The sequence below is a fragment of the Nematolebias whitei genome, chromosome 7, assembly GCF_014905685.2.
Source record: "Nematolebias whitei isolate Nwh7 chromosome 7, NemWhi1, whole genome shotgun sequence".
NCBI lineage: Eukaryota > Metazoa > Chordata > Actinopteri > Cyprinodontiformes > Rivulidae > Nematolebias > Nematolebias whitei.
Window position 1 is genome coordinate 52,237,560 of NC_056504.1, and position 9,515 is coordinate 52,247,074.

Sequence of the window (9,515 nt, forward strand, 5' to 3'; positions counted from 1 at the left end):
CATCTACTAGCATATTTAGCTGCATCTACTAGCATATTTAGCTACATCTACTAGCTTATATAGCTACATCTACTAGCTTATATAGCTACATCTACTAGCTTATATAGCTACATCTACTAGCATATTTAGCTACATCTACTAGCATATTTAACTACTCCACTGACTCAGTTCTTCTGACGGTGAAGCGATGAACAACCTGAGAAGCTCTGAGTGTATCAGTGTCTCCACAGTAATAAGGTCGGCGGTGTTTTGTTGAAAGAGGTGGGACACAATCTTATTGACCTTAAATCAGACACAGAGTCCAGACAAAGTCTTAAAGTCCTCCATCACTGAGCTTGGGTTCATTACAGAGAAAATCATAAAACTGAAGATGAACAAATATATAAAGCTGTGACCTCCATACACCTGAACTCATCCCTGATGTTCTCGTCACTGTCTTCAATCCTCCTGAGGATCCGGCGTCTCTTCTCCGGTGGTTTATTGTCGTCCAGACACAAAGTAGGATGCAGGTTTTCCTCCGTCGGCCGTTTGTCATCAAAGTGAAATGAGCTCACATGCAGAGTTTAGGTGGTCTCTTCGAGTTCAGATGTTTCATCCACGTTCTTCTTAATTCCTCATCTGTAGGTAGGAGATGAAACTAAACCTGTTTTCACAGGAACTCTTTGTTTTGGTCCGTGTTCAAACTCTGTTGTTGGAGCCACTGATTTAGTTTGTTCTGGTTGTTCTGCAGCCCTGAACACAACAGGTACCTGAACGCAGCACGGCTCTGTTAGTAAACTTTATGGTTGTTAAATAAATGTGAACAAAAACAGTTTTGTCTTTTAAAGTGAATACAAATTACTTTCAAATAAACTGCGGTCCGTGCTCGTCTACCATGTTTAACCAACGGTGACTGCTACTTCCTGTCTGACAGGAAGTAGTTCCATAATCATTCAGGCAGTAGAGACCCCAGGAAGAAGGTGGGTGATTTTGGCTGGTTGGAAACCAGAGAACTTGGATGAGGTTTGTGCTGATTGTAGTTTCCTGAGCTGAAAACAAACACACCTTCCACCTTCTGGACCTTTGATCGCTCTCGTCTGCGAAGACTTTTTAATTGAACGCAGCAGAAACGAGACAAAAGTCGGTTCTTTAGTCAAGTTCAGCCTCATCCTGACCCCAGACCACCTCCAGTCTGGACCAACATCAGTCTGTCGTAAACCTCTTAATTTTGGGGGCTGCACAATTTTCTCTGTTCGTTATGATTGATTTAATCCCACTCAGATTTTATTCTGTTATGTAAAAGCCTTGTTAATAATCCAGCTGTAGCTTCTGATGCTTTCAAACCAAACCATGGACTTGTGCAACCGTCGCTTTGTAAAAACCGTGAATTTACCTGAGAGGATGTGAAGAAAGAAAAGTCTCTGTCAAGAGCTGTGCAGCCTGTACGATGACACACGTGCACGCTCTTATGGTTTGTTTTCTGCACTATCCTTGTGACTCTTCTCTCTTCTTTCTGCAGTGCACGCTGTGGAAAGTAAGTCCTCCTTTCTTTGCAGATTCTTCTTTTTACCCCTCCAGGCCAGATTATTATATTAAAGTTTTTACTTTGATGTTTATGAACAGAAACTGTTTCAATATTAGGACGCACCTGCTGACAGTGGAACAAAGTTCATTTTTAATGAAGCCAGAAAGATGTTTTCAGGCCATCCTGACGTTTCACTGGGAAATCTGGTAAAGTGTAAAATTAATCTCTCGGATCTTTTAAGATCATCAGATTATTTAAATGTGACACCAAATGTGTGTTGAGCTGAAAGCAGCCACATTATAAATATTATTTATAATATTAATATTATTATTTATAATATAAATATATATATAAATATATATATGCATGTGTATATATATAAATATATATAATTTATAATGTCATGTTAAACCCTTCCCACACTCTTGCTATTCTTAATGTTTCTAAAGTCTAAAAAATGCTCGAGACGGAACGTCGTGATTTCAGCGCCGTCTCCTGCAAGTGCTCTTGGCCACGCCCACTTCTCAGCTGTGCACCTGAACATCTGATCAGCTGTTTAACTGCAGCAGGAAGTTTGTCCTGCAGCAGGTGCTAAATAATTTATTTTAAGTAAAACTTTGCTGCTGATCGTGCGGCTCATCCGTCATCAGCCAACTTTAGTCATTTCCAGTCTTATTTTGAAAAACTGCGGTAAATGACCCGCGAGTAGCCAGGGACTGCTGTAATTCATTTATGGCTCCGTAGGGACCCGATGTTCTTGTGGCATAAAGTAAAAATTAAGAATATCCAGATGTATTTTCAGATTATTTTTTGTTTCTGCTCACGATGTCGGACTTGTCAGTCATCTTGGTTTCCCTGATGAAACTTGTTGAAAAGGCCTTTAATCTTATTGTAAATGTCTCCAAGTCACAAAAATCAAACTGGAGATTTAACTTTAAGCCTCATTTATTAAAATATAGTTATTCAAGGTCAGCTGAAGAAACGTTACGTTTTCTTTAAACACGTTTTAAAAACGTGTAAATAAGGTTTTAGATTTACAACCACAACCTCGGAGGAGCTGTTTTAATTTAGTGTTTGAACTCGCGTCTTTCTGAGTCCCCGTTTGTTTGGTTCCTCCGCAGTACACGACCTGCAGAGCTTCGGCTTAGACAACGTAAGTCCTGCTGTTTCTGAACTGGATTCTCCTGACGGTGGAACGTAGCGCCACGTCCCCCCGTAGAATCAAATCAAGCCGTTCTGTTGTGCTGCAGATCAACATGACCCATCTGATCAAGCACCTGTCGTTTGGGAAAGATTACCCCGGCATCGTTAACCCTCTGGACGGAACCGACGTCACGGCGCCACAAGGTCAGTAACGCCCACCGTCATGACCAGAATCGACTTCTGCAAACGTCTCATCTCAGGAGTTTTACAGGTTCAAGTTAATTTTGATCCGTTTAAGATTCAATCTACTGTGGAAACAAGTGCAGGTGGATGTATCTTGATCGAGAAGAGCAGATGTTTGTAGCCTGTACAGATGTGGAGTCAGAAAGTGGAATGAAACTCTCACAAAGTCTGACATTTTATTGACAAAACTAAAGTGGAAGGTGGGCACATGACCGGACACAGGCGGGTGTTTACAAAGTCCCACGGCTGTAGAACTGTAGGAGGAACTGTAGGAGGAACTGTAGGAGGAACTGTAGGAGGGTGGTGGAGGCGGCTCCTCAGCAGCGGATGCCCATGCCGATGGCCATGAAGGTCCCAAACGTTCCTCCACTCTGCATCATGGTCTTCCCGACTCCTCCCATCAGCTCCCTGCCCCGCATGCCGACCCTGCAGACCCAACGTCACGTTAACGTCTGCTACTTTAACAAAGCTGTGCGTTACTCAGATTAAATACTGTAAAGTTTACAAGTACCGATAATGTAACTCCTAATTCAACTGCGTGTGGAGTTCATGTTTATTCAACTTCTGGAAATATTTCAGTCACTGATTCTTATCAAAACTACTTTCTGTGGAGGCACATTACAATTTCGTGATATTTCATAAATGTGACCAGCTATTGGTAATTTGGTGTTTTAAAATATGTAAAATAGAACTAATGTTTAATAATCTGTTCATCTTTCTCTCAGTTGAAGTGTAACATTTAAAAAATACAAGTTACAAACGGAAGAAAACGTTTTGTTGGTGGAAACAACCTTGGGCTGTTTTGTTGTACAACCACCTTCCCACTCGTTCTTTCTGCAGTTAGAACGAACGAGTTACTCAAAATTACCTGAGGCAGGAGAACGTGCCAAACATGGCGCCGGCTGCCATTCCTACGGCAAAGCCCATCATGAAGCCCATCTTGACCCGGTCAAAGCAGCTCGGCTGCGTCTGGCCGTACGGACCAACTGCTACAGGCATCTGACGAGGACGAAATGAATAAAATACAAACGTTGTTTGCACCAAATAAAAACCATTTGACCATGAGAGCATGAAAAGAACAAACTGTTTTACATGGTAGTCTGGATTATGGAAGTAAAAACCCTTTGCAGCAGATGATGGCGTGGCCTGTATGGATCATACAGCTCAGGTCACATGAACTAATAGAACAGTCACAATGTTATTTTTCAGTACTTTGAATAGATTCTCTCGTAGTTTAAAGACAATTTCTACACAATTAAGTGACTGCACGGCTCATTTTCTCTCATCGAAGCTCCAACTTTAGCTTTAACACTTGAAACCACCAGAATGACTCTGCTCCACTCGCTTTTAAATGGTTTCTTCTCAGAACAAGAAAGTTCTTTACATCCTGATGCTCAACAATCCAGGTAGAAAAACGCAACAAGGTAAAGTCAGGTCCTCTGGACGGGTTATTTTGTTGAAACATTTTGTCTCTCATCCTGAGGACTTCCTCAGTCTGAGGTGCTGTATTCAGCTCAGTCTCTTAAATAGCACCTTCTCAGAGTGGATCAACCAGTTTTGCTGCTGACAACCAGAACCAGCTGATCACATGCTCAAGAAGGACCATCAGCCTAACAATGGATCATTAGCACCTGATGGCTGTTTACTGTTCACAGAGGGCTGAGTGATACTAGCAATCACAGCATTGTAAGAGGGGGACAGTTGAACCTGGAGGCTCCACCCCTGTTTAATGATGGACGGTTTCTTTTCACAAAGATGGCCTCCTTTACTCCTCTCTCAAACCATCGTTCCTCTCTGTCCAGGATGTGAACATCTTCATCCCTGAAAGAGTGACCTCTGACCTGGAGATGAGTGTAGACCTCAGAGTCCTGGCCTGATGATGTTGATCTTCTGTGCTGGGCCATCCTTTTGGCCAGTGGCTGTTTAGTTTCCCCGATGTAAGACTGATCACCCTCCTGACACTGAACAGCATACACAACATTACTCTGTTTGTGCCGGGGGACTGGATCTTTGGGATGAACCAGTCTTTAATGTATTTTGGGGTTTAAAAGCCACTGGGACGTTATGTTTAGAAAATAAACGTCTCAGTTTCTCTGATACTCCCTCAACATCTGGAATGGTATAGACTTACACTACTAGAGGACAAATTGACCTCATCTCCTTAAATGAATCGTTAAAATTGAATAGTTTTCATTTGATGCTATTTCTATCTTAACGTGATTCTGGACCTGCCATTGTGTATCTGTTCCTACCAAACCCAGCCGGTCGAAGCAGATGGTCCTCTTGTCCTGATCCTGCTAAAGGTTTCTTCCTCATGAGGGAGTTTTTCTTTCCACTGTCGCCTTCATGCTTGTTCAACATGAGAGTTAAACTCAAAGCTGCTCCTCAGATAAATAATTTTTAATTATTATTTTATATTTGAATGTTTCTGTTCAGGCCCTGAGACGATTCTGTTGTGACTTGGAGCTTTAGAATAAACTGAACTGGTCTGAACAAAAGACGAAACATTTCAACAAAGAAGAATCTGTCCAGAGCGCCCGACTTAACATTGTTAGAAAAGTTCTTCACCTTTTCTCTTTCAACCTGCCGACAGATTTGACTGTTCTCCCTCTGACTGGTTTATATTCAGGGACTATTTTACTACTCTGTGCAGCCTGTCCCAAGTGTACTCGTCAATGTTTACATGTAAACAACTTGGAATAGTTGGCAAAGAAACATTCATCTGCAGAAAGAAAAGCAGGAGAACGTCAGCGTACGGCTGGCGTTTATTAATTAAGTTAAGTTTGTGCAAATACAGAAAACAACTTCAGTGTAAATCAGATGATAAAACCCTTAATTTGTTCAGTTTCTGTAGTTGGTATGTATCTTGAGTTTGGTTAAATATTAAACAAATAACTTGTATAAAATTCCTTATTACTGAAAATGTTCTGTTTGCCTCAGATAATAAATTTGAATAATCCTATCACGCTGGTTCAAAGAGCACTGAAGAGTAAACAGCTGATCTTTACGTCGTCCTGATCAAGTTACACCAACAATTCAAATAAACCACCTATGACGGCTCTTATCGCTCAGATATTGATCATCTAAAGCTGATTTAGTCAAGATCCTAAATGATTTCATATGGAAAAATATGGAATTCTAACAGGAAAGCTGTTTCATAAATGAGAATGAAGATTCTCAGCACAAGCTTGAAAGACGTTGGCGTAAAAGGTTTATTTGTTTAAAGGTTGTTCACTTTAAAATGACTGAAATAGCTCCTAAAGCTAAATATTTAACACATCTGGTATAAATGCATCTGCAAAATGTTGCAAATATGGCTAAATTATACAGAAATACTTTAAGCCTCAATGAATGCAGAGGCACTAAACTACTGCAGATGTATTTCAGTGTCCCCCCCCCCCATCTCTCTGATCTGCTACAACCGTATGTCCCACCACGTTCCCTGAAGTCAGCGGACCAGTTGCTCCTCACAGTTCCAGGAACTCGTCTTAAGTGCAGAGGTGACAGGGCCTTCTCTGTAGCAGGACCAAGACTTTGGAATGAGTTACCTCTGCTTGTCAGACAGGCCCCCTCCCTCTCAGTTTTCAAGTCCTGTTTAAAAACTCACTACTATTCAGCAGCTTTCAACACCAGATGATCTGTGTTTTGATCCTGTATGCTCCACACTGGTTTGTCGTCATTATCTGCATCGTTTTTACGTCTATATTCTGATTTACCTCATTTTGTATTTTGCTTTGTGTGTTACCTGTTGTTCTGTCTGTACAGCACTTTGGTTGGCCTCGTAGCTGTTTTAAGTGCTTTATAAATAAAGTGGTATGGTTTGTATTAAACATATTTTACAGCAGCGTTTTATGGTTTTAAAGTAGATTTGGGCGGTTTTAAAAGAACAGTAAGTTCAATGTAGAAGCTTTAAAATTGTAGGCTTTAAATAATGCATTTTTTAACATATTGTCACATTTTTCTTTGAAGAAACATGGAACATTGATAAACAGGTTTGTGGTTTGTTAAAGGACCATCCAGCTCCTGTTGAGTCATGAAGCCTAAAGACAAACACGGAGCTCCAGGCCCAGAGTCACCTTTGACCCGATCAAATGTCTGAAGATACATTTTAATGCACCCACGTTGTGCTTCACCGTTCCAGGTGCCACACTGTGTCTTTAACACCAAAACACGTGTTTGTTTGAACTTAAATCCCTAAAATCACCCCGTTTACTTTTATCAGCCTAGTTTGTTGTTAGCATGCTAGTGATAGCTTAGCATGCTAACGTCACCTTCGGCCTTTGAAATCTCACGTTTTCGCTTAGAAAATGTTAATTTCTCAACAAATTCAGAAGTTAGTTTAAAACCGGCCTCACCTTGAGTTATTAGACTATAACGGATTCGGTGTTCCGCCTGCTGAATTAGATCTTCTTGTACGTTTTGAGCGCAGCGGCGTTGAAACGTCTTTTCAGCAGAGCTCTACAACCGGAAACAGGAAGTGGAGAAAACCGGAAGCTTTAAAAACATTTACACCCTTAAATAGCGCCACCGTGTGGTTCATTTAACTCATCCCACTTGTGAACGGTTTAATGCACATTTATTAACGTGTTTCAGTAAAAACTAAATGTTTGTTTATAATTTTTATTGCTGATAAACAGCCGCAGTTATTCAAACACACAAATTATTGTGAACAGGTCTCTCTTGTAAATGAGTCCTCATCTTGAGGTTAGTCTGTAAATAAAGGTTGAAAGAAACAAAAAGAATAAAACTTTTTTGTTCCACAGCATCTATGATGTACCAGTACTTTGTGAAAATCGTTCCGACCATATACGTGAAAACTGACGGAGATGTGAGTCCAACTTTATTTTCACGCTTGTTTTTCAAGACTTTTATGTAAAGAAAACATACATTTATTGTAATTTATTGGAATGTAAAGGTTTAAAACAAACAAATTTTATTACTTGTTTTGACCTTGTCAGTATGTGTGTAATATATCTTTTTAATGATATCGATATGATGCACATTCCTTGGATTTATGAGTGTTTTGTGGTCGATTTTCTTTGCAGGTGGTAAAAACAAACCAGTTCTCCGTCACCAGGCATGAAAAAGTTGCCAACGGGTTGATAGGAGACCAGGGGCTGCCGGGTGTCTTTGTTTTATACGAGCTGTCGCCCATGATGGTTAAATTCACAGAAAAGCGCAGGTAAAGTAACAGTGTGACTGTAATTTAAGTCTGTTAAGCTGAATGTTCATAAATGTTTGAACTTTTCTGTTGCTTCTTTGAGGCAGTTTTTGCTGAGTAATTTGTTTCTGTTCGCTCAGATCGCTCACGCACTTCCTAACCGGAGTTTGTGCCATCATCGGAGGCGTTTTTACAGGTGGGTGATCATGTTTTTACCTCCAATGAAACAAACCTAACACTAACTGCCTGCTGTTCTCGTGCAGTGGCGGGTCTCATCGACTCTCTCATCTACCACTCGGCGCAGGCCATCCAGAAGAAGATCGAGCTGGGCAAAGCGTCGTAGCAGCGCCCCCTGCTGGCAACACGGACTGAGACGCTGACGGGGACAGGAGGACAGCGGGGTGGACAGACAGAGACACAGATGGAGGGAACGCACTTTGCTTTCTCTCCATCTTTTTGGTTTAAAACTGTAAATCCAGAGGGAGGCCCAGGTTTTCAGTCAGCTGGGATCCTCTGTAGAGGAGCTGAACAGAAGAACCGGGCCAGAATTGGACTTTAGGTCTCGAGGAGACAGGAGGACCCATGTTGTCTCCGACTCCGGCTCCTGAAGCTTCAGGTGGAGGGAAAACAAAAAGACAGAACTGCTGATTAAACCCCTGAATGTTTGTGAGGAAATCTGACGAGAAAGAAGAGTTGAGTTTTGATCCATGTTCAGGTTTTTACCTCGTCTGACCAGTTGCTGCACAAAATCACTGGGAACAACTGGGAGGGCCTTTGCTCCAGCTTTTATAGAAGACGTCTTTTGGGGTGAGGATATTTAACGTTTCCTGTTGTCAGCTCGCTCCAAAAGAAGGAACCATTTCTGAAATAAACCATTTGTTGTTGGAACTCCTCATCGAAGATGTTTTTGTCAAACTTCCTGCAGAAAGACACAAAAAGTGAGTTCAGCTCAAAAACTGTTTCCTGTTGAACAAACTCAACAAGAATTGACTGAAAATCACTCGAACCTTTGTCTCTTTGAGGCGAACCAGTCTGCCTGAGACAGGTTCGCACTTTTTCTGAGTTTGTTGACAACAAGAAGGAAAACACGAGCGTTTCGATTCTGACGTCACTCGTTCAGGCGCGAACGGTGGTGAAGCGGAGTCGGTTCAGGGCCAAGTGAGACTCGGTAACAAAACAACATTTTTAGAGTCTGGAAGTTTATGAACCGATTGTTGTGACGACAGATCGACTGAACTCCGAGTCCAGTCAAGACTCCGTTTCATTCTCGGCTCAAACCATGGAAAGGTTCTGGTTCTGATCCGACGGGCTCACAGAATCATTTGAAGTTTGTTCAGAGCTGAAAAGCTGCTTCTTTCAGCGCCGTTTTCATTTTTCACCCACGTCGTTTGTGAGCGAGTGAACGCGTGACGCACCCTCCTGACCACACCTTCCTGACCACACCTTCTTGACCACACCCTCCTG

The 9,515-nt window shown here is 41.6% G+C and overlaps 2 protein-coding genes across 2 annotated transcripts; one reads left to right on the forward strand and one right to left on the reverse strand.

The window, feature by feature from the left end:
* Positions 1-2,582: 2,582 nt before the first annotated feature.
* Positions 2,583-8,511, forward strand: ergic3 (ERGIC and golgi 3; the record flags this gene model as incomplete). Its single annotated transcript, XM_037679939.1, has 6 exons — positions 2,583-2,657; positions 2,755-2,851; positions 7,654-7,718; positions 7,936-8,072; positions 8,192-8,247; positions 8,315-8,511. Coding segments are annotated over 6 exons (510 nt in total), but the record flags the coding sequence as incomplete, so codon positions are not given.
* romo1 (reactive oxygen species modulator 1) lies at positions 3,053-7,374 on the reverse strand. Its single transcript, XM_037679760.1, has 3 exons — positions 7,246-7,374; positions 3,759-3,889; positions 3,053-3,316 (listed from the first exon to the last, which is right to left on the reverse strand). Exons 2-3 carry the CDS (start codon positions 3,887-3,889, stop codon positions 3,208-3,210), a joined length of 240 nt encoding a protein of 79 aa, XP_037535688.1. The 5' UTR covers positions 7,246-7,374; the 3' UTR covers positions 3,053-3,207.
* Positions 8,512-9,515: the final 1,004 nt, after the last annotated feature.

Excerpts from the sequence above, each read along its gene's own strand:
- romo1 (XM_037679760.1), bottom strand. The coding sequence starts at position 3,889 with ATGCCTGTAGCAGTTGGTCCGTACGGCCAGACGCAGCCGAGCTGCTTT. Across the intron at positions 3,317-3,758 it reads GGCACGTTCTCCTGCCTCAG|GGTCGGCATGCGGGGCAGGG; the intron begins GTAATTTTGAGT and ends TTGGGTCTGCAG.